The sequence below is a fragment of the Pseudorca crassidens genome, chromosome 19 (genome assembly GCF_039906515.1).
Source record: "Pseudorca crassidens isolate mPseCra1 chromosome 19, mPseCra1.hap1, whole genome shotgun sequence".
NCBI lineage: Eukaryota > Metazoa > Chordata > Mammalia > Artiodactyla > Delphinidae > Pseudorca > Pseudorca crassidens.
Window position 1 is genome coordinate 31,708,378 of NC_090314.1, and position 25,320 is coordinate 31,733,697.

At 40.7% G+C, this 25,320-nt stretch overlaps 1 protein-coding gene across 4 annotated transcripts; it reads right to left on the minus strand.

The window, feature by feature from the left end:
* Positions 1 to 15,933: 15,933 nt before the first annotated feature.
* On the minus strand, positions 15,934 to 21,562 carry TMEM100 (transmembrane protein 100). 4 transcript variants are annotated; one of them, XM_067714347.1, is made up of 5 exons: positions 21,486 to 21,500; positions 21,112 to 21,192; positions 18,935 to 19,036; positions 18,648 to 18,790; positions 15,934 to 17,159 (listed from the first exon to the last, which is right to left on the minus strand). In XM_067714347.1, the coding sequence occupies exon 5, from the start codon at positions 17,093 to 17,095 to the stop codon at positions 16,691 to 16,693; it is 405 nt and encodes a 134-aa protein (XP_067570448.1). In that variant the 5' UTR covers positions 17,096 to 17,159; positions 18,648 to 18,790; positions 18,935 to 19,036; positions 21,112 to 21,192; positions 21,486 to 21,500; the 3' UTR covers positions 15,934 to 16,690. The 4 variants fall into 4 exon arrangements, with proteins under 4 accessions (XP_067570448.1, XP_067570447.1, XP_067570449.1 ...); XM_067714346.1 differs by lacking the exon at positions 18,935 to 19,036 and having other exon boundaries at positions 21,486 to 21,553; XM_067714348.1 differs by lacking the exons at positions 18,935 to 19,036; positions 21,112 to 21,192 and having other exon boundaries at positions 21,486 to 21,562.
* Between the last annotated feature and the right edge of the window lie 3,758 nt (positions 21,563 to 25,320).

The window sequence follows — 25,320 nt, forward strand, 5'->3', positions numbered from 1 at the left end:
TCCTCTAGGGATAAACCTCAGGAGCTCTTCCATTGTCTACAGCATAAATACTAAGTTATTTTGCCTGGATATTTAGTGAGGAACTATACTCCTTGTTTCCTACCTATCTTTCTAGACATCTCTCACCATTCCCCTAGATGAATTCTTTGCCTTAATGTCAATATAATTTACTTATTTTTAAAGTAAAATGTACTTTTATTTTTGGCTATCCCACAGTTCAACCACCTTACCTTCTTATCTGGGGGAGAATCCTCCCATTATGCTATTCTTGGTGGGAGACAGGGTCAAATGCACCATCTCTTCCCTCCTTGCTCCCATTGTATGAGAACGGACTTAGCCTTAGCCAATCATATGCTCCCATCCAAGAGAATGACTACTAAGTGAGTGGTACAAAGATAGATAAGCAGTTGGAATTCACTTACAGTGGGGGTGGGGGTGGCATTGGCTGAGTCCTATGGCCGTTGTAGCAGCATCCTGGCTAGATTCTTCTGGCTGAAAGACTATTGTGCTGCTTGCTTCTAGGCTTTGGGGAAGTATGTTTGCTTCCTACCTTTTTCTAAGCCTGGTCCTCCCGCTTTCTGATGATTCTGTAAGCCACTGATGTTATTCCAATACATTTCCATTGTCCTTCTTACAGACAGAGCTAGTTTCTGTTGCTTTAAACCTTAAGGATCCTAACTTATCTATCCCCCAAAGTACCTTGCTGTTTTCACAATTATCTCTTTGCTGTGCCTTACTTCTCTCTGCTTGTCCATATCAAGCTCAAATCTTATCTTTCTTCATCATCCTTAACATGTTCTAAGTGTATACCCTATGTGCCCCATCCTGGGCTAGGAATACAGAGAAGAATACTCAGAGACAAAATATACAGAGACAAAAGACACAGCCCCTCTGCTCATATTGATGTCATTCTTAGTGAAAGACAAACATGTAAAGAACGATCACATTGCCAAAAGATAAAAGCCAGAATGAAGATATGCATCATGTTCATTAGGGCTTGAAGGGAAAAGTTCCTCCTTGTGCTAAGCTTCAATAGAGAGGGACTTGTCAGGTGTTGAACTGGAAGAAGGGCAATACAGGCACAGAGCAAGCACATGCATTGACGATGAGGTGTGAAAGAACACGAAATACTGAGCAGTGGCTGAAGTCCGCTGTCTCTACGAAATAGGATGTGAGGGGATGGACCTCGGTGGGAAATAAAGCTGGGGGAATGGTACCTATCTGACAAGCTCAATGATGTGGGCTCCATTCTTTAGGCTACAGTGTCCCAACCTTCTTGATCATGCATGCCATCAAATATTTTTGAGTTACTCCCCAAATATATGTCCACCTAATTACAAATCTTATTCAGTATTTTGATGGATTCATATATGAAGTATTGATCATATTAATTTCATATTTAAGTTTAAAAAATAATGATAAATACAACACTGTGGTCTTCCCACATGCCAAAGGGTTGTCTTGCTGGTCTCAATCTGTTATTAGAAGAGTTTATTAGAGGGCAAATAAGGTAAGGTAAGGTAAGGTAATTGTGTAAGCAGAATGGAAAAAGGACTAAAGTAAAACCCTTGAGTTTTAAGGTGTGTAAAATTTACTTGCATTGCTTTAAAAATAAAGAACTGGAGTTCCCAATGAGTTAATGGAACTGAGCAATGTTCATCAATAGCTACTAATATTATAAAAACACAACCAGACATGCAGTGCCCCCAGATGGAGGTATTCGATACTTCACACCACCTAGGAAGTATTCTCGACAAAAACATCACATCTGAATCTGATCAAGGTTTTACATTTCAATGGTAATAAGGAAATTATTGTATAATTATAAGTAAATACATAATAAATTGTAAATTTAATTATTATATAACATTATTATATCAATTAAAGACAATACAGGGGTCAAAGAACAAATTAAATGATAGCACAAAGATGTAACTAACAAAATACAGACTCTGGGAAACTCTACAGGACAAACAACCCAATTTCTTCAACAAATAAGAAATAAAGGGGGAAAAGAGTGAGAAAGAAAAAAAGAGCTAAGTGATATATTAGCCAATTGAAATGCAGGAAAGTTACTCAGATTTTGATTCAGAAAATTGTGAGGCAACATGGGAAATTTGAATACTGACTAGTTTGGTATAAAAATATTCTTAATTTTTTAAGAAATAATAATTGTATTTAGAGTTTTTAAAAGTCTTTATTATTTAGAGATGGAAATATTTTCAGATGAAATGATATATCTGGGACTTGCTTCAGAATAATTTGGGGAGAGGATATTAATCAAATAATATTGGCCAGGAGTTGATAATAATTAAAGCTGGTGACAAGTCCATGGCAGGTGGTTCATTATATTTTTCTCTTTACTTTTTAAATATGCTTGAAATTTTCTTAATAAAAATATTTTGAATTCAGATCCCTTGGTTTCACTCCCTGTAGATTCTGATGCCATAGATCTAAGGTGATGCTCAGAAATCTCAACTTTTAACAAGCACCACAGGGAATTTGGAATCAAATGGCCCCTAGACCATAACCAAGAAATTAGTACAGTGACTGGAAGGGAAGAAATCAAGTAGGAGAAATTGGCACCTTAAAGTGGAGTAGGTGCTCAAGATAAATATCTGCCAATTAGATTGGATGATTGTTTACAAATAATTGCCCCAAATCTTAATATGTTTGTGTGTAATAGTCAGGGTATGACTACTGGTGTTATTTCCTGATATGGACCTTTTTTTCTTTTTTTCTGTTAGACTTTTTAAGAGTCTCCTCATTCTCACCGCATGAATCAAGGCTAATTCCCTGATTAGATAATCATCCTTGTGAATGCTTTCTTGCTAATCACAATGGTAGGAGAGATGTCACCAGGCCTTCCAGGAAGGGAGAGACATCCAGTTGTGACCACTAAACTGGCATCAGCTGTCACTCCACCCCTTCCAGGAGGAAAGGATCTTATAACCCTGGAAAGGGGACAGAGCAGAGAGGTGACCCATCCATCCCAGTGCTGTCAGCTCCCATTACCTCTCACACACCCTCCACCCCCCAACCCCCCCTTTTTCTTTCCACATTTGAGACTTTTTCAACTGGAAAGTGCTCTAGGTCCTGGGGCTGGGAGTGTGCTGAAGACAGAGCTGGTTGTGTCATAAGGCAAACTAACTGAAAAGGGGACGATCCCGACATTGATCTCAGAACATGGGTCCCTCTCCAGCCAGTAACCTGCAGGTGGCCCGCCCAGCAAAGTCAACACAAGCACTGCTGCTGGCTGGGCCTCCCTGGGATTGTGAACATGATTTCTATCCAGGCAAAGCTCTGATGTCCTGCCAGCAACCAAAAAGCCATCTTCCAGAAGAATCTCCTACTTCTCTAGAGCGGTTCCAGGCTTCAAACCTATCTGGATCAGCTCATGTCTGGGGTGGTAGGTGGAAGGATCCCCAACACAACTGTGAACTGAAGTGGCCTTGCCTCTCCTGCACCATCCAGGAAACCTCATCATGCTGCACAGATAAGGTAATGAAACAACAGTAGCCAGAGATGGGCACTGTTCATATCCTGATTTTATAGACAAAGACCTTGAAGGTTAAGGTCTCAGTGATTTATCCAAGATCACTCAGCTCAGGGCCGGAGCTAGGTTCAAGTAATCTTGCTTCAGGCTTTGTGTATTTAACTCTCTCTGAAGTTCTCTGCTACCTGCCTTGATACAATCAGCTTGCCTTTTATATCCTGTTCTACTCCTGCCAATGTGGCCTGTGTGCATTTCCCTGAATACGTTCCACTTGTACTATATTTCCCTTTTTTTTCACATTTCTTTCTTCCTGAAATGCTTTCTTCCCCTCAACTTCAATTTCACTAACTGAACTCCTGCCCCAGCTTCAAGGCCCATGTCAATGGCACTTCTTCCAAGACACCTTTTAGGATTCATTTCTCCATTTCCATCAATTAGTGACAGTTCCCTTCTTTGCATCTTCATCACCTGCTGATAATATTTTTTGTCACTCACATTTGTTTCCTTTTCTTGTATTTTTCTTATTGTAGCATTATGGCCACGTAGATACTTGCCTTAAGAATCCTGTTACATTGCAACCTCCTTGAGCCCAATGATCATTTATTATTCAACTTTTTATTGCCCCCAGCATTTACAACAGTGCTTTTTATATAGCAGGAGCTTAAAAATCCATTGAGTTGAATGTATGCAACTGTGAAAATATATATAACTTAGTTATATATAACTTAGAAATATGTATACATATAAATTAGTTTTCATTTATCCAGATGTAATTAAATGTATGGGGGAGGTGAGATGTTGCAAAGGATTAACCCTGGGATTGATTAATCTATACACAATAACAACAAAAACTTCTTAAGCAACATTGGAATTTTATCTTTGCTAAATCTGTGCTTGCATATACTACACACACTGCAAATGGACTTCCATTGTGTTTTGAGCGCCTTACTTGCACTTCTCTGCTTTACACAGATGAGGAAGTAGAGGCTAGGAGGTAGAGCTACAGAGCAGCCCAGGGAAGTTAATATGTTCAGATGCTCACCCCCAACCTTCCTTGCCCTTTTGTGATTCCGGATTGGATTGGGTGTGTGAGGAGGGAAAGGGCTGCCCTCTGGGGAGATTAATAATAAGGTCTGAAGGATGAAGATCAAAGAACAGCTTTGGCTACAGACCACGTAGTTGCCGGCAAAGACCCTCTGATCTCCGTGCCCCTCCATGCCCCCTGTAATCTCAAACTGCATTTTGCACCCTTTCCTGGGTCAGCACCCTTCTCAATTACACTCCACCCTTATTTCTCCTAAGCTACAACTCCTGCAAGACCATATAGGTCGGCTGTTTATCTGCATATAGGTCTGCTGTTCACCTGCCATCAGACAGCACCCGTAAGAAAAGTTTTACGTAACTAATGTGAAGCCAATTTTTAGTTAGTATGAAAGTTCAGGGAAAGTTTGTCTAAACTTTTCTTAGAGTATCTATTCAAAATGAATTATCCTAATTGGCCTTCTACAGCATTTAACTTCACTAACTAACCAAGTCATAAACCTTATAAAAGTTTGCCTTTTAAATCATCTATTGCACGTTGTCTGGGATTTACTCCGAAATAATCTGGTGGTAAATGGGAGTTGGGGGAGAGTACAAATGAACCAAAACAGACTGTGAGTTGATGATTGTTGAAGCTGGTTGATGGGTACCTGGGGTTTCATTATGCCATTTTCTCTTGTTTTAGTATATGTTTGAAATTTCCCTCGTAAATTTTTTTATTAAAAAAAATCTATTTTCTTCACATTCTGCCTCTGCACAATTCTAGCGTGGTTAACTTTTCTGTTGTAGAAGATGGGGAATCTGCTACGTCTGCCTTTCTTTTTGTCCCAACTTGTCTTCTTTACCTGACCTAGCTGGTGAAACAGGGGTCTGTCTGCTTGGTGAATCTCAAATACTATCCACCGTGTGGCCCAGGAACTTTGCGGGTTGCCAGTCTGAGTGCTCAGACTCCTTTCGTTACCATTTAAAAATATTCTGTGGTATCGGCAGTTCCAAGTTCAAGGGTTGTATTTTTACTGAGAACTGCAAATACTGCCACTGGGCTGTAAATAGAAACTAGGATGATGGCTTGTTTGTAAAAGTCACCGTGTTCTTTATCTCTTTCCTCATTCCTTCTCTCTCTCTCTTCTTTTTCCTCTATTGGAAAAACATCTATTGATAGGCAGTTACCAAGTCAAGGATTCAGGAATTTTCTGGTGTTAAATATTTCCAGGACATCAATAAGCAAACCTGTTTGGACTGCTGTGAAAGGCATGGTAAATCAGCACCCTGTGTCCCCTTTTGGGAGGATTAAACTGTTATTGGTCTGGGGTGAAAGGAAGCTAAAAACTCAAATGTGAGACCCTGTGTGAAAGGTGACGTTCAGGTTGTACTTCACAGGTGTTTTGACACTAGCGAGTCAAACAGGGCATTTCTTAAATCCACTTGATCCACAGCAGACTTCGTCCTGCACAAACCACATCCAAATATTATTCCACCCAGTGGGCAAGTCCCTGCAACCTGTCACTAGCAGGAGACCCTTGAAAACTGCTCTCGGGAACTTCTCCTGAGGTGCTGCCTTTCTTTACAGCTTGTCTGATTCCATGAGGCCAGAGACTCCTTGAACCACCAAAAAAGGCAAACTGAAAAAAATAGAGCAGTCTGACTGGTTAGAACTCCGGGTTGTGGAGGAATGTGGCCAAAGAGGCTGGATTTATGACTGGCAATCACCCATCTCATTTTGCACAGGAAAGACATTTCTCTAATCCACCTGTTCAATTATTTATCATGCTATGTGTTACCCCTTAATTGTCACTTGGGCAAAGCCTTTATGTTGTAAGGTGACACCCTAGTATTTTTTAATGACCTTAGGCAAAGTGATTGACACTGGATCCTGGAGTCAGATGTTCCTAGTGACGCAACTTGTTCTCCCAGTAGCAGGAAACCTTCCTGCCATGATTAAGTTAGAACTGTGAAAGCGCTAAAATGTGTCGTCAGCCTTCCTCTGATGCAAACACTTCATTATAGAGTCTAGTTGCAGAGGAGTGAAGCAACACATATCTTGCCTCCAAATGTCCCTTTTCTCTCTGGACTAGCCACTCTCTGTAGAAAAGCAATGTGTTCCGGACCTTGAAATACCAGTGATCACAGTCACGCCTTTCCCAAATGTACAGTTTTTCTGGCTCTACCCCTTCCCTCTCTTCTATTTCTTTTTCTGGGTTCATACGACAATGTGATCACAACTGATTTATGTCTGGCAAGCTGCCAGTCTCTGAACTCTCATTAACTACCCCAGTCAAGCAAAACAAAAAGCCATCCATTCTGTATTTGAACTTGAAATGGAAAATCATCTGTGTTTGCTTTTCTCGATAGGAGGCTGAGATGGAGCAAAAGTGTAAGTCTATTTTTTTTGGACGTGGCCTACACTTCCTGATGAAAATGCTTGAGAACCCGAGAGCTCTGAGTGTCAGATCCACTGTGACTCAATGCTGGATGGTCCCCATTAAAACAGCACAAAGGGTTTTCTCAGCAGCCCTGCCTGGGTTATCTCTACTACTATTCAAGTTTCCTAGGTAAAGAGTATTTTTTTAGGATATTGTTGCCTCCTGAGTGAATATTCTGAATTGTTACTGATTCATTAATTTACCAACGTTGTACCACAAGTAATGCAATGAGACCAAACACACATAAGGCTGTGTCCTATAAACATCTGTGATTAACTTAGAAAGGAAGGGGAAACCAATAGTCTATGTTGTACTCCGGTTACTTTTACACTCAAGATTCTTATATGTATTCATTCCAGATTACCACAGACATTGTGTTCCCATTCTATCGTGATACCAGAGGTACTGGAATCCAAATACATGAGGTTAACACATAGAATGGGAAGTTGACCCTATAGGCTTTTACTCTTTTTGTAAGATTATACCTGAATACCTGAGCCAGACTTAATTCAATCACAATACATTTCTTTTCACTTAATTTCTTCTTAAATTTCCAATACCTCGATGTGAGTGCTCAGTAAATACTGAGCAAATGAGTGAACGAGTGAATGAGTAATCAGAGAGGAACCTCATCTTGGAAGGGAGCTGGTGTGAGTCAGCAATTCCCTAACATTGCTGCAAACCAGACTCAATAAGTGCTTTATTTGTATTTGTGGTATTTCTCCAAGTACCACTTTATTTTCCCCCTCGTTCTATATCCTTTTAATTATTGCTCATTATAATAATTCAAACAGTATAGAGGAGTCTAAAGAAAAAATTCTTCTTTTTCCCTGAAGTAACACCCCAGTGGTGTACCCACACTTAATGACACACCATGTGTTCTTCTATAATTTTTCTTTGTTTAAATGTGCTCAAATACACTTCCAGTTTATTTTATAAGAATGGTATTGGATGATAAATATTAGCTGAAAACTTGCTTTTTCACATAGTATATTACAGACATTCTTCCAAATTAACATTTGTACATACCAGTCTGCCTTATTCATTTTATTAGCTACATGGTATACATAATATAGAGGCACCATAATTCATTCAAAGGTTGTTTTGGTGCATGTGTGTGCACAAGCTAGCAATGCAGAAATAAATACTCACGTAGTTCTATTACATCTATAGCTATCATACATTTCCAAAAGTGGGATAAAGAGCATACACATTTAAGTTTTAATAAAATATGGCCATATTACCTGATTCTTCATCCTTACCAGTACTTGTATTTATTAATCCTCTACTTTATTATAAATCTATTGAGAAATAAAATGGTATCATATTGTGCTTATTAATTTACATTTCCTGGGACAGTTTGTTTTAAAATACAGATTCTGGGTCTCACTTTGAATCTACTGAACCAGAATCTCTGGGGTCAGCACCTGTGCATCCTGGTCTTTGTAGAGCTGCCAGGTGGATCTGATGTAGTTAGTGCATGGACAGGCATTTAGGAACCACTGATCAAAATGATCTCTTGGTTGAGACGTAAGCTTCTATTATTTAAAAACTAAACAAAACAAAATAAAATCCTCAAAAGCAATAAGATCTCGTTAGTAAAATTTGTGTGTTGCATAATCATGTTATATTTTCTATATGACTTAAAACTATACACTTTTTTTTTACACCTTTATTGGAGTATAATAGCTTTACAATGGTGTGTATATGCTTATTTTAGATGTTGATACAAATCTCAGCTTACCACCTTAACTTTTTAAAAATGTCTGTGTCCAGTCAGAAAGAACGGTAAAGCATAGCTGTAGGCATAACCCATTTTAAGACTTTTGAAACATCCTTAGCTGCATGGCCAAGGGGCATAGACCCCTAAGGGTGGGCATCCTATAGGAACCTCAGGGTCCAGGGACAAGATGGAATTGAACGACAAAGACCTGGATCTGTTTGTGAGTTTTATTTCTGTCAGGTATGACCTGTTGGATCACAAGTAAACCATTTCACCTCTCCAAGCCCCCATTTCCTCATCTATAAATGAGAATAATATTTCATACAGCTTCTGGAAGGAGTTAACGAGGTGATGCAAGTGAAAATGCTATGTCTACATCTAAGCACCAATGTAAATGCTAACCGGCCCTCTATCAGATTGCATGATAGCTTTAAGGTTTTTCTGAGATATATAAATTTGGATAAGGATATGCTGAACATAAGGAACTTCTGATTAAGAAAACAAAACATTGATATGTACATGGATTTGGAGGGGGTGAGTTCCTGACAGATATGGTCTAATACAAATTCCTGTGTCAACTTGTTTTCTCTCAGTGTTTGCAGTTTCACTCCTGAGGTAAACTGCTATTTTTCTACAAATGTCCCATTTAAACTGACTTTCTTGCAGCTTCTGTAGTTTTAAATGTCATAAAAACTCACTGAAATCACGCATCAGCTAAGCTTTAAAATTAATTTTAAGATAGATAAAAGTAATACCTAATATGTTGAGTACCAGTCTTTGACATAAAGTTCTTTATATCAATTAACTCAATTAATACTACAACCCTATGAGGTATACCATTATTATTCCCATTTTGTTGATGAGGAAACTGAGGCATGGAGAAGTTGACTTGTGCAGAGATACACAGTGAGAAAGCCGAATTTCAAGACCAGGTGCTTCATCTCTAGAGTTCATGGCTTTAACCACAGTGTTACACTATCTTCAGGGAAGATAGGTATTGATATCATAAGGAGGAAGAAGATTTTAGTTATGATAATATTTTTTATTCATCATCCCCGTAGAACTCATAGATTGAAGTAAAGTGTTTCTGCTCCTTTAGAACCTGAATGTTTGATTCTCTGGTGATAAGTTTGAGCCCTGTGGATATTGGAGTTATTGAGCCTCTTTGCTTGGACACAATTTTGCAATTGATAAATCCCTGTAACAAGTTCTTTCATTTTTGCCTTTCAATGATCCAGTGAGGCAGAGAGGCTGAAGGCTGGCTCTATCCATGACTGTTCAGCATTCACTCATGGTGTTGCCTCTGAGAGTATCCCTTATTGCTCCTTCTTACTCCCTACACCTGGCTAACTCTTCTAATAGTCTTACTCTCGTCAAGTCACTGCCTTAAGGAAGCCTTCTTTGGTTCCCCCTAAAGTGTAAGTTTTTCTGCTATGCACTGTTGTACCCTGCCTCCAGTTTCAGGCTGAGGCTGGCTGTTATTCTGAGTCTTGAGTTTTCCACACAGGAAACTCAAGGAGGCTGGGAATGAAAGCACCAGCTTTGGTGGCAGATGAAGCTGGGCTCCTGAGACGGTCCCAGGTTCACTAATAAGAGTCTGTAGATATTTGGAAAATGCTGCATATTAGAAGAAGACCAGGCTTCTGGTGGCAGATGGTTCAGAGGTCATCTGCATTTTCAGTTCTAGCTTCTCAAAACTGTTGACTTGGTCTTTAGCGTTAGCTTAGACTCTTGACCCTGTGTTGCTCAGCTTCTGCTGGGATGTTTGTTCAAGTATCAGGTATTGAAAGGTTACCATGTACCTGGGAGTACAGGCATTCCAATTAAGTAGTAGACCCTACTCTACTAGCCGTGGGATCTCAATTACTTGGCTTAATCTGCCTCTCAGTTTCCTCATCTGTAAAATACAGATAATATTAGGATCTACTTCATCAAGTGAGAGCATCCATTCAAACAAATCTCAGACAGTAATGTTTAGAGTATAGTAAGTGCTTGGTAAATGCTGTTGTTCACATTATGAGTTAAACTCCCAGTGTCTAGCCTGGGAGCTCCTGGTCTCAGAGCACTTCCCTAAGAATTTATTTCTTGCTGCTTTGCTTTTTCAAAGCCCAAATCTAAATCTTATGTTTCCATTCTAATCTCCCATTTTCTAGCCTGCTCTGCCCTATCATGTCCCAGTTTCTGGTGGGGCATCGCCTTTCTGAAATATATACTTAAAAGTGAATGTTATAACCACTGGAATGACTAAAATGGAAAAGATGGAAAATGAGAAAAATTGATCGAGACGTTATGCATCCAGAACTCTCTTATGGTGCTGGTAGGAGAATAAATTGATTCAAACATTTTTGAAAACTGGCAGTAAAGCTGAACACATTACCCATCCTTTATTTAATTCAGGGATTCCACTCCTAGGTCTTTCTCAACCTAGGAGATGTGTAAGTATGTAAACTAAAAATCATGTAGAAGAAATTTCATAATAGCACAATATTAGTTATCCCTTGCTGAATAACAAATTATTCCAAAACTTAGCAACTTATAACAACAAACATTTATTATCTCAGTTTCTGTGGGTCAGGAATTTTCGGCTTAGCTGGATGAAGGGCCAATTCACCCATTAGGCACAGTTCGTGCAGTGCCTGTAGCTCACAGTGCTTGTCAGTACAAATTCCTTCTTGCAATAAATGAAAATCATCTTTTTTTTTTTTTTTTCTTAGTGGAGGAAAGGGCCCATGAGACACGAGTGCCAAGATACCGCTAAAGTCATATAATCACGTAATGCAGCCCTGGTTGAGGGTCTCTCATGAGGTTTTGGTCAAGCTGTCTTCTGGGGACACAGATCCACCTTCAAGTTCATTCAGGTAGTTGCTGGCAGGTCTCAGCTCTTCTCTAGCCGTTAGCTGGAGGTCTCTGTGCCTCCCCACATGGGCCGCTCCATGGTGGCCTGAGTGTCCCCACAACATGGCAGACGGCTTCCCCCAAAGAAAGGAGGGAGAGAGAGGCACCGAGGTGAAAGTCTCAGTGTCTTTATAGCCCAGTCTTAGAAGTGACATACCAGGGCTTCCCTGGTGGTGCAGTGGTTGAGAGTCCGCCTGCCGATGCAGGGGACACGGGTTCGTGCCCCGGTCCGCAAAAATCCCACATGCCACGGAGCGGCTGGGCCCGTGAGCCATGGCCGCTGAGCCTGCGCATCCGGAGCCTGTGCTCCGCAACGGGAGGGGCCACAACAGTGAGAGGCCTGCGTACCGCAAAAAAAGTGACATATCATCACTTCTGCCATCGGCCACACAAAGCAACCTGAGACAATGTAGGAGGTACGTGAATATCAGGAGGCAGTTATTTTGGGGGGCCTCTGGGAGCCTGGCTACCACAAGTACTATTTTTAATAGTTAGAAACTATCCAAATGCCTATCAAAAGCAGAAAGGATAAATAAATGATGGTGTATTCATACAGTGGAATTCTACACAGAGATGAGAATAAACGCTTTATAATGACATGTAACAATATGGACGTACCTCATAAACATAATATTGCACAGAAGCCAGGCACAAAGAGTACACACTCCACAATTCCATTTATATAAGGTTAAAAATCAGGCAAGACTACTCATGTGTTAGAGTGAAGATATCCTCCTGGAGAAATAATGACTGGAAACGGATTCAAGGGGGGCTTTTGAGGGACCAGCAATATTTGTTTTCTTCATCTGTTTCCACAGGTTTGTGTGTATGTGTGTGTGTGTGAGAAATTCATTCAGCTATACGTTTTTCTCTATGTATATTATACTTTAAAAAGAGTTTTCTGAAAATAGGTATTAGAACACCTTTTTGGTCTCCTTTTCCTATCATTCTGGAAATGATATCTGTCATAGCTAAGCATAAACCTGCAATAAATATAATCTCTGGTCAGCAAATTGGTCTGACTCAAGGCCTCACCAGCTGTGAAACCTTGACTGGATAAACCACTTACCCTCTCGGAACTATAGTTTGCTTACCTGAGAGTAGGGTGGACATGCACTTATAGCCTCAAAGTGTGGTGGAGAATATTGAGTAATATCAGATATATTTGAGCCCCATCATATACAGGGTCAAAGAGTAATGTAAAAAATCGAGTGTAAACAAATTACATTTGAAAATTACTTAGATAAGCCTTAAATCAGTAAGATGCCCTTGAGGCTCAAAAACCAGGAACAAGGAATTTACTTTTTTTGCTTCTCTTTAGATTCCTGCTCTGGTCTTCCTTTCTGTGGGGAAGACTCGGATGAGATTGGCTGGAATGGGGATGGGAGGAGGGGAGGTGTGTGTGGGGGTTTCTCACTCTCCTGATCTCCTTTTTATTAAAGACACATAATTGAATTTCTGTATTAAATACACCTTTACAATGACTCCAATGTATGTGAAAGCACCAAAAATTATAACAATATTAAGAAAATGTAAGTTAATATTCATATTTGGAACAGGTGTTTTCCCCAGATTATTTTGGTCTAGAGAGCCTTCATGGATAATGTCAAGGTTAAACAAGTGACTAATTAAAGCCATTTAACCAAAAGAGGGGGCTGCTCGATGCTTGATGGCGTGTTGGGACAATAAGTACAGAAAGAAGCTGAGGTCAACATTAGATAGAAAAATAACAATTTTGCAAGAGTGTAGTGCTTTATAGATGACACAATTTAAATCATTTCTTTAAAGCTAAGCTTATTTTAAAGGTGAGGCTTAACTTCTCAAGATCACCTGACTAGTTTAACAGGAGAGCTGGGATTCATAACCAGATCTTCCAAGTTCAAAACCATAACACGGTACAAACCAGGATCTCTGTCTCTGTCTCTGTCTGTCTGTCTGTCTAGTGGTGGTCGTGGAACAGAGAGGTAGGTCTGAGGATTTGTGATCTGGCTCTCCTGAGCTTATCTGGCCTCAGCCACCTGCGTGATTCATCTGACCTTGCCATCTTCTCTAGGCAAGGTTTCCTAGATCAACCGTGATAGTGAGGTGGGGAGAGCAGAGTTCCCTAGATGGCTGTGTTTCTCACCTGGGCAGAGACTTGCTGCCCAGGATGGGGTTAAAAGTTATTCCTGTGCATTCTAGGATGTATGAGGTTTAGGGAAAATCCTTCCAGGTGATAACTGGTTTCTGATCCTCCAGGGTAGGGCCAGGTTATCTTTTCAATACATATATGCCTGCATCATGCTTATGCATGCATTTAACACCTGCTTATCACTAGATCATCAAACCATTTGTAAAGACAAACCTTGACCATTAAAGACATATGTTATGAGATAATTGTGATATCATGATTCAAGTCTGGGTTTATTCTCCTTGTGGGAGTTGGGAGCCACAGTACATAGGACTATCTCTGTGCCTTACAGCTCTGCAGGTGTGTACACCTTTTTAATGTGACTGGAGGCTCCCTCAGCAGGGCAAGACCTTCCTGTATTTACTAGAAAAACCCAGAATTAGCCATTGCAAAGTGGCTTAGGGAAGAGGGTAGGGGTGGCCTCAGTGGAGTATCTTCTCTAACTCCTCACATATAGGAGAGATATCTCTATTTCCGGTATGATCCTATTTCAGTCTTTACAATTTAAGTCATTCCATGGGGTTTCTTTTGGGACTCTCAGGTAGCAGCATGAGGCCCCCTGGTGGCCTGAAATAATTCACACGTTTACTTTTCAAGCAGTTGGAAGGGCAGGCGTGGCTAGAGAAATATTATACAAAGGTAGTAAATACTCACCTGGACCTGGTGCTTCCAGTAGAGGCAGGGTGGGGTAGGATGACCTATTTTGGGAGAGGTGAGAACTAAAGATCTTTGTTTTACGGGATTAAAACAAACTGTAATTCTGGATCAAACACTCAACACTTTCTGATTTTTATTCTTTCGTTCATTTAGGCAAACACTTACTGAGTACCTAATCTGTGCAGGACATTTTATTAGGCGTTTAAAATTATATGACACGTTATGCACTTCTAAGGAGTTTTGGAAGAAGATAAAACATTTATGGTACTCACGTGGTAGAAAATGAAAGTTGCCATCAGAGAGTAAATAGGTAGAGACTCTTGAAGGAGCAATTCCTTTCAGATAAATGGGAACCTCTGGGAAGAGGTTGCACTTAAGCTGGGGCTCTAATGAGAAGCAGGATCTGGATATGTCTGAGTTGGAGGGGGAAAGGATGGCATAAGGATGGAGGGAGAACAGAAGTTTGAACGTCCATGGAGGCAGGAAAATTGAAGCCTAATCCGGGAATGGGGAATCATCTGGTCTGGCTACCTCATGAGTTTTGGGGTTGGAATAAGAATGAAAGCTGGATACATTTGTTTGGAGCATACAGAGCAGGACCTTGAATACTCACTTGAGAAATTTCTTCATCAACAGTGGGGAGCTTTTGGATATCTTTGAGCAAAAAAAAAAAAAAAGCATGTCAAAATACAGTATCCCTCCCACTGTCATAAACACAATGCCATACACTTGCATTTGGTCCAGAGGAGTGTTCACCTGCATGTGTTCAAGATGATTGTATTCAACAACTCCAGACTTTCACCATCTGACCTTCAAAGCCAGGAGAAACTAGGTCATCAAGGTGTCTCCCCTTAACAAAACCACCTGAGCACCAGGGAGCAGTCAGTGCCAGAGGGCTCCTGCCACATTTAATTAAAGTCCTTGATAGAATGCCTTTCATCGAAAGTGCTATGCTAGGCTTGTTTTGTTTTGCTTTGTTTTTCCAAGGTTTAGGAAAGGCTTTGTGCCTATCTTTCCTCTCTAGTTTAATATGGTTTAAACGACATGAACTGGGGATATTTCTGCCTAGAGTTATGGCGTAGAGTCCTAGCTGCTCAATATTCACAGAATTCAAGCAGTAACGTTATTTGCATTGTATTATTGCTAAGTCAGTTAAGCAGCCTGAGAATCTACACAATGCCTGGTATATAGCTGCTGCTCAAAAATATGTTCAGCAAATATTTAACAACTGATCTGATAAATATGTAACACACATTTAACAACACATTATAAAATTCCTGACCCAAGGCATTGATTTCCTAATTATAAGGGCATATAAATCTTTTAGAATAAACATAATTCATATTACTCTTCAGAAGTCGTGAAAAAAATGATGTGATAAAAAATAAAAATCTTTTAGTTAAGTTAGGAAGAAGCAACATGCCCATTTGAGAGAAATACAATTGAGATGTTGCTGATAAGGCAAGGAAAGATGGGCAATCTGGAACTGCAGTAACAGTAACTACAATGGAAATAACCATTTAAGAAGTTTCAGCAGCAATGAGTATTTATTATTTTGAATAAAATGTACATTAAACTTTAATATAAAAATCATCAAAAGTGCTATATTGGATTATTTTAATATTAATTTATCCCCACATGTCATCGAGTAGCCACACATTTTACCTTTTTTTTTTAAACTTCTGACACAGCATTACGATCATCTAAAAACTGTCCAATGTTAAAACATAAAAAAAATATTAGTTTATTCTTCAAGAAAAGTACCACCAGTGATGAGTTACTGAAAGTGAAAAATAAAACAGATGCTAGAGAATCAACTTTTTGGAAAAAAATGATCACAGAATTTCACAGGAGTATGCAAAGTTCAAGGCAGTTTAGACTCTCAGCAGAACATTTTTATGATATAACATCCTAATAGCGTGGGTTATCTCTTTTGGAGGCAGGTTGCTGGTGTGCCAGAACTCATCTTCTCTTGCCTACTTTCCAAGGTGAACCAAATGTTGTCTAATGCCGCACACCTCCCATGACCCCTAAAATGTTTAATGTAGAGGAAACACTGATTTTTCAGTCTTAGAAACAGCCCTTAGAATTAAGTTTGTCATCGAAGACACAAGTCATTGCTCACAGAGGAGAACCCCATCCATCCTCCACCCTCAGGCCACCCCCATGCCTCTGGTCTGCGGCAATGCCAAGTCCATCCTCTCCCACACCAGTCCTGGGTGCATTGGCGGACGAAGTGAGAGCAGGTCCTTCAGACCACACATCCCGTTTGGTCTCATTCAGTCCTAAGCAAACAAGCTTCTCTGATTTGCCACGAGAGTCGTCTGACTCTCCCGCCTCTTGGCTTTCTTGCTTCTCTGTCTCACCTTCCAGCACAGGGCGCTGGAGGCTAACAAAAAAAGTCCCAATGATAGAAGGACTAGACCTAAGATGGAGATGATGGAGCCATGGGAATTGAAGCTGTAAGCCACGGCAGTGACCGCTATCCCAGCGATGAGGACAACCACGGCGAAGGGGATGATGCAGCGGTAACAGGAGAGCTCAGCGCCCCCCGTGGCGGCTGTCAGCTGAATCTCATTGACCAGGGGGACCATGGTGACCATGACTTCACCATTGGAGCTCTTCTCCATTGCCACTGGCTTGGGAGACTTCGGGGTTCCCAGGATCTCCTTTATGGGCTCTTCGGTCATTTTTACAGTATGTCTCCTAGCTGAGTTCACAGACTAGACCTGGGCGGTCTCACCAGGGTGGAAGCTGTGGAGGAGAAGACAGGAGATTCCAGTTAAATGCATCAGAGTAAGCCTCACAAGTAGGAGTAAAGAGCTGGGGGAAAGACCACTGTGTTCTTTTCTAGGAGGCATGGATGCGTGTGAAAATCAACTTTAATATATTTTTTTCCTAATTGTTTGCATTCTCTTTGCATTGAGAAGAAAACAAGATAAAGCAGAGAACCATAAAGAAAGGGAAGATATAAAAAGCAGGAAGCACTTTACAGTGCTTAATACACTCTGGCGGTCTGCAAATGTTTTACAAGCTTTTCTTCTTTGTCTATTGCTTTTCTTTCCTCTAAACACACAGAGAAGCCTCAATCTTAATCCCAAAACAGCCTCATTCAAGAGGAGAACACGTTATAAACAACACTTCGCACAGTCCCTTCCACATTCACAGCAACCTAGACTCTGCCGGCATTTCCGGGCATAACATGCACTCTTTCCAAACTATTGCCCATTAGCTGTGCACCAAAGCAACGTCAAGACCAGCAATCAGCGTACAAATGATGTTCTTCTACATCAACTGACAGTTAACAAGTCTTTATTGTTGTAATTATTAAATACAGCGAAACATGCATCCTGGGTCCATGATGGGGGTGCAGTTGGGCAAAAATTCAGGGACAATAAGGCTAGGATTTGTGAGCTAAAATGCAGCAATATCCTCTGATCCTTTTGAAAAGGGAAAAATAAGAAAAATAATTCAACAGTTTTTTGGACAAAATTTTATGCTTTTTTATGTTAAAGAGAAGATCAATTATTAGGATAATTAGCTGTCAATTCACAAATTTTCCATTAAACTCAACAAGGAATTTTGATATTATATGTACCACATGTTTTAAAAAACAAGCATACTAGATAAGCATAAAGATTTACAAGTTCATTTTTACCCCACGCTGCTGTGTACAAAAACTTGCTGCGCTGTATCTTTCTAGATATTTCGAATCTGAACATTTCAGGGTGAAATCTGAGACTCTCGATCAAAAGCCTCTGGTTGAAACTCCATCTATGAGAAATCAGTGAACACTCTTCTCTTGCTCAGACATGGTAAGTCATTCTCCTTTACCATCGAGAAGTGATCCAGCAGCTAAAGGGCTGAGCAGTTATAGTTACTGAAAGCATTTAAAGGAAGATACTGGAGATGATTTCAGTGAGATGAATACTTTGATCATATTAAGCACCCACTGAAAACTAATTCAACACCAAATCAAACCTCACAGTTTCTTCCTTGCTCTGGGAGGTCAAAAATATCACTCCTTGTGCAATGAACTAAAAGTTAGAGCTGCCTATTTGCATGGGATTTTTAATCACCAAATTAATTACTGCTGTTCAATGATACCTTAAATACTGGCTAGGCCAGTAAAAGGATATTTGAGATTCTGTCTGAAAGAAAAAAAATCTTCACCCCAAAGCTGAGACTTCAGCTAACCTGAAAATGAAGCTCCATCCCCCAAAGACTTACACTGACCCGTACCTCAGAGAGAAGCAATCCATTACCAGGGAGACCACTGGACTTGGGAGGGAAGGAACAGCAGCGTCTGAGCTTCTTCTGCGACCTCTGGGAAGACAGCCTGTAACAGCACGTCTGTCTATAAAGTGACAGGACAGGGATCTCCTCTGGGGAAAAGAAAAGATACAAAATACTTTATGGTAGGTTTTAGATCCTGGAGCTCTTTCTTTTACTCTACCTCTTCCTAAATGACGCTTGTCTTTCCCTCTCTCTCTTTTTATTTCCTCCCCCGCCGGATTGCCCCTCCCTACCATTTTTTTTTTCTTCGTTCTTTTCCTTGCCAGCAGATTCCGAGTTTTGGTTTCCCCCAGCTCTGCTCAGTGACATGATAAGTCAGAATCATTCTAGAGTCCCTAGAGACAGGAGGCAGCTTTTACTTTTATTTCTCTTGCAGCATTTACTGAGCGCACTGCTTTGCATTACTCATTTTTTCCCCAGCCAACCTCCAGATCTTCCTCCCGCCCAGCAGGCATTTTCACAAGAAAATCCCAGAGTCAGCGTTGCAGACCCAGCTGAGGGGACAGAGCCGAAGGGATAGACACTTTTAGGGCGGGAGGAACAGCTGTGAAGTCATCGAGCAGCTGAATCCAGCCTCTAAGCCAGCAAAAATCTATGTTCCCAGGTTTCCCGAGTATTCTTTCTTCATATATGTGTGCTGTTCATCGGAAGCTTAACCCCCCCACCCTTATTTGATATTAATTCATTTAGGAACAAGGGTGGGAGATACAAATGTTTGTGACTAAGGGGGGAAAACAGTCATTTTGATTTAAACATGATTACTACTTGTGCTAGGAAGTGAGTAACTTCGGCAATGCTGAAATCATCATTACCATCACTGTCATTATAGAGCACCTGCAAGGTGCATGCATTAACATGACTTCTCACTAGTTTACAAATGAGCTTATAGATAGTTTATAAATGAGGCTCAGAGAGGTTAAGTAATCTGACAAAGTTCACACAGAGAGAAACCCTTGGTTTGAACTCTAGGCTTTAAGGAGCACACAAATTACGTAAGGAGCTTGCTAAATGTAGATTGATTTAATAGGTCTGTAGCAAGCTCCTGGCTGGTGTCAATCTGCAGATCCTTGACCCACTTAAAGGAGCAAGGTATTTTAAATATTCAAACATATATGGCTTGACATGTCACGCTCTCAAACAATAAATGTCTATTTCCCACCCCCTGTCTGCAAATGGACTTAGAGCTCTAGACTTTCTTGCAGATAAGTTATTTAAAATTGTAAAGCCCCAGATTGTCTTCTGGAGGGAAAAATGAGATAATACTGGATGACTATTATAAGTTCATCCCGATACTTCTGTAGCTAAAAGTTATCCGTCATCTATTTTTAATCCATACAAGTTTGAATATCTTTTTAATTGATACAACTAATACTACAAATATAAATTAAATCTTGAAAGAGATTTGTTTTCCTTCTTTCTCTCGAGTTGTTAGATTTCTCTAACTTCCAGTGGAGGGCATGGATGTTCTCAGGCATCTCGTCTCTGTTCTACGATAGCCCACTCTTTCCATCCTTGTCTAGAAATCATACCTTGGTGATTTTCTCATAAAGGGAGAGGGACCAGAATGGAAATCAGAGAAAGGGCTTCTTCATTAAAAAGAAATAAAGTTGAAAAGTTCCTGAGGCCTGGCTGAGTCGGGGGAGCCCAGCCTGCTGCGGCTGATGAGTACCCGGAGGGCCTCGGCCACGACTATCTTCAGACTTTAAAAATGTGGGATGTAAAGGGACACATTCATCCTCCAGGAGGAGTGCTGTCACTTGGTGTTTGAGAAGGGGTACTTAGAACTACGGCATTTCAGCACTTGCCAGCAATGCCCTGGGAGGACAGGGATATTGGGAGCCACGGGCCACGTAATTGGAGGTTCTTGAGAAGCTCCTTATGAGAGCAGCAGTCTTCCCACTGTGAACTGTGGCCTTCAGGGGCAATTCCTCTTTACTTTCTAGCAGGGCTGTTTTCTCCCCAACGTAATCCAATAACCCCACTGAAGCTTTGAATATCATCACCCTTTCCTGTTGACCATGTTCCCCCATTGTCAAAGTCAAAGGTACATCATTTGAACTCCTTCCAGAGAGAGGCCAGAGGCACCTTTTTTTGATGGTGACTTCTTGGCTGAACTTATACTGAGGGATAGTGAATGCATCTGTGCGCTGGGAACAGAGTTGGTCTGTCGTTATTGCTCCTAATACCCAAGCTTTCCTCAGCCTTTTCAGGCTTCAGATGTTACATTCACCCTAATTCTTCTTCAGAGTATGTACATCTGCTCAGATACACAGATGCACATCTTCAGATTGCTAGTAGACAACTTATGGTTTGTACTGATAAATACAGAGAAGTAGAAAGCTTTGGGATAAAGCAGAAATATCTAAAGAATAGATACCCAAGAACACCTGCAGTTTTAAATGATTCTTACCTCTTCAAATTAAAATTCAAAGAATTCCTAGTGATCAATGCCTGATGCCTTTGAATGATTTTTCCTCCCTCCTCTCTGCGCCTATAAGATATTAAACATTCCTGAGAGTGCCTTAAGAGACACCTGCCCGCAAATGCAAAATCTCATTCACAAAGCAATCAGCCTTCTTTCTGCAAGACTTCTTTCAGAAGGGAGAGGAAATCTTTCTGGTTCTTTTTAAACAGAAGGCTCCAGGAGATTCCTTTAAGCTTGGAGAACTTTTCAGAAAGCTTCTAATTCATGAATTAAATCTACATCCTCCTACCCCACCCCACCCCTCCAAAGACATTCCACGTTTCTTTCCCAGTTTCAAAAATCAAGGCAAAGATCCTTACCTTTCCCAGCCAGAATTGGACTGACACAGCTGCCAGCTCCCGGCCAGGCCAACAGCTAGCCAGAGACGGTGATGCAAATCACTACGCTAGGGACTGTAAACAAAGTACTCACCAAGGCTTAAGCACAATTAAGGGATCAGAGAAAAATTGATGAGAGGAAATTCCTTAAGTGCTGTTGTATTTTCTTCCATATTTCCCTCTATGAAAATGGAATCCATGTATTTTTTTTAAAGGGACCCAAATTTGGAAAGAGTGTCTTCCTTTGTTTTTCTTTCTTTGTATCCTCATTCGGGCTTCCATTTTCAAGGTTTTCCCTATCCAAACCCCCATTCTGATACTATCTCTCTGTAATACTGTGAACCTGCAGAAAAGAAGTTGCAATCCTTGTTCTATACTTCTAGGAGGGTGTGGGGTTGGGAGAGTATGTGCAGTGGGGAGTGAAAAGGCAAATTAATTTTTTCACCATAACAAGCAAGTAATAGAAGAGTAAAGGAAGAAGAGATCCATTGATGGCGAAATGGCATTTGGTTCCTTGTGTGAACCCTCTCCCTAAAGCCAGAGGAGAGGTGTTATCAGGGCTGTTCATCAGAGGGGTGCAAGGCAATGGAAATGGTGGTACACAGGAAAATCACAGCTCTGAGCAACTGAGCTAAACTTCCACCAAATGCATCATAAAAAGCAGAATTAGGAACACTTGCTGTTCTGGAGAAAATTCCCCCAAATTAAAAAAAATCTCGTTTTACTTAGAAACAAGCCAGAAACAAAGTTATTTAGGGAAGGGAGATATAGAAGTGGAGGAGGACAAGGAAAATCGTGAGTACCATGACCAAGAGGAGATTTTGCCTGTGTCCCTTCAGTAGAAGCCAAAAGGATTCAGTTTCTCAATTAGAAAGGGTACTATTTTGTTTTTGCCGTGGGTCGATGCTGTTGAAGACCTGGAAATCTCTCCTTTGGGAACACACAAAGTTTTCATTTGGTGAAGAGCACCCCCATGTGCATTCAATTACTCTCCCATATTTACTTTCAGTTTGCTTTTGCTTGGTGTGGTTCATTTGGCTAATTTTCAGCAGGCCTGAAGATGCCAGTTCCTCCCAGTTCTCTGTCCAGTCGCCGCATGCCTTTGATCTCCGTCATCACCCAGTCCAGTTGGATTCAGTGAGATTTGGGAAGCTGGCCAATTTTTCTTCTTTCCAATGCTTCTTTTAAGGGTGTGTCTGCATTTAAGCTCTGAAATCATGGACATTTTGGAATGTGATCTGTGCTTGTGTTTTCATTTTGGATAACAGGTCGTATTATTTCTACTCCTACCCCTGCCCCAAAGCACTTCTCTTTGAGGTCTAGGACATCAAATAGGGAGATCTGATAGTAACAAGTGGAATAATGGGTATGCCTCAGATATAAGTATATATTTTACTATTTGCTGGTCAATTTTAAGGTACCCCAAACTCATAAAATCCACACCGATATAGAAAGAAAAACACATCTTTTAGATGTACACTCTGGTCACCATTCTCTTACCCATTTTGTTCTGAGTCACTATGAAAGATTGCATAAACATAAAATAACAGAATTGCTGCAATCAAATAACATGGTGGGACCTTAGGGAAGGATGAATAAACTATGTTTCACTTCATCAAGAACTAATTGTCATTCTGGCCTCGGATGAGAAGAGCTGATTTCCTTGTTTCAAAATCTGAGTATATACTAAAACAGCTATGATAACATCCCCATGTGTCTGGCACAATCCTTTATATTTGTGTACATTATATTTTTGGAGGACTAAGATGAGGAAGCTCAGAGGTAAAGAGTTATAGCAAATTGGACTGACGCTTTCCCAAGACAAGTGCACAGCACTTGGGTCAGCTTCCCCTACTGGGCTCTGGATCATGTATTCAGGGGCTTGTAAGGCCCACCATTTTTGCCTTTTCCAGAAAAGGAAAGGGAGGGACAACAGTACCCTCCCCGCTTTGCCCCTCCTCTAGATCCCTGATAATATGGGGCCCTTCTATGCCTTTTTACAGAAGCAATCTCCCCCTAGCCTCTGGTGACAAATGTCACTCGTCCATAAAATGATGTGCACAAACATCGTGTGACCCCAATCCACACCAAATCAGCACAACATTACTAGGTTTCAACATCAGTCTGGTCCTGGGGATTTGAAACCACCCTGTAACAAGTAAAATTTTCTGAAAGTTAATAATCTACAATGTTCTGTAAGGGTCAGTTAGCTTCTCTTGTTCCATATTCATAGAGCAGAACATACCTTCTGACCTGATTCACCATTTCCCATTTGTGTAGCTCTGGTCTTGAAATGACTGGCATGGGATGGGCTCACCAGTCTGGCCCTCCTCCACATAATGAAATATTCAGTTGAAACCATAGATTTTAAGCTCTGTGCTTAAGTAAGAGGAAGGTTGAGTTTATTTCCACAAGTAGATTCTGTTATCTCCATGTTTTAGAGAAAGAAATGGGGGTGTAGAGGTTGCCACTATCCCCAGGTCTAACTCCAGGTTGCTTCATTCTGAGTCGACCTACATGATACATCCAGTTTGAAGAGGAGAGAGCACAATAAGGCTTATCAATCATCTAATATGCACCACTGATATACAGCCCCTGTCTCAGGTCTTTGTATTTTTATTTTACTAGTGAGGAAACTAAAACTCAGCAGCGTTAAGTCCTTAACTTGCCTGGGGTGCACTGATACTTACTACACACCTTTTGGGTGCCAAGAACTTGTTGAATGTTCTAGTTGAGCATATAGAAACCAGTAAGTAAAGCATGATTTCTGCTCTCAGGGAGCTTACAGTCTAGGACAGGAAAGCCGCAGGTAATGTTTCTGCTAGAGGGAATACCAAACTGCTATGGGAGACCCCTGGAAGATCAAACCAGTCTGATCCAGGTGGGAGGGAAAGCTTCATGGTAGATTGGTACTTGACAGTGTAGGTAGGGAAGGAGAGAAGGTGATTCTAGTTGGAAGGAAGAGCCTATATATAAATGTAGCTCAGAAAAGTGCAAATCTGCAGAGAGCTTTGAGTAGCCTGTGTGGCTGAATTTCAGAGAGCATGGGGCAGACAGGGAGCAGTCCAAATAAGACTGGAAATGGTTGCTGGTGAGAGCATTGCCTCAGGGTTGAGTTTGGACTTTATTTTGAGAGCAGTGTGGGTTTTGAATAGGATGTCATGGTTGGCTCTGTGCTTTGTCAGTAGTAGCCTGGAATTAAAGTGTTGGGATGCACAGGGCCAGGGGTGGGGGGCTGGGGGTGGGGAGTCAAAATGGAGAAGCCAGAAAGTGTGCAAATTAGAGAACCTTTGTGACTGTCCACATGAGAGTGCTGGGGGCCTGATAATGGAAAATGCATACAGGTGGGGAGTCACTACAATGGGTAGAATTGGTAAAAGTTGGCAATGGATTTCACAGGGTAAAATTACCAAGGGAGAGGGGTTTGTAAGGTTTTTAAGCCTAAGTAATTAATAGCTTGGTGATACTGTCAGAAGAAATAGAGGGCAGGGTGCGGAGGGTATACACTTAGTTTGGTTAGCATAGCTATCCATTTCTCCAACAGAGAGGCAAATGCTAGAGAAAGTGGCATTACTGCCTGACTACTAATTTGTGAAGCATTGTCTTAGTTGCCAAATAATGCTGTCATAGTCTCACAGATGAATTTTCCACTAAAATTATGATTGAATTTATAATTCACTTCATTTCATGCAAACACACAAAATTGCAGATACATATGCAATATACATACATGATTTGAGATTGCTAACTTTCTGCCTGGAACAAGAAATAAATATTTTAAGAATTCAGATTTGAGACTTCAAATGTACTGACTATA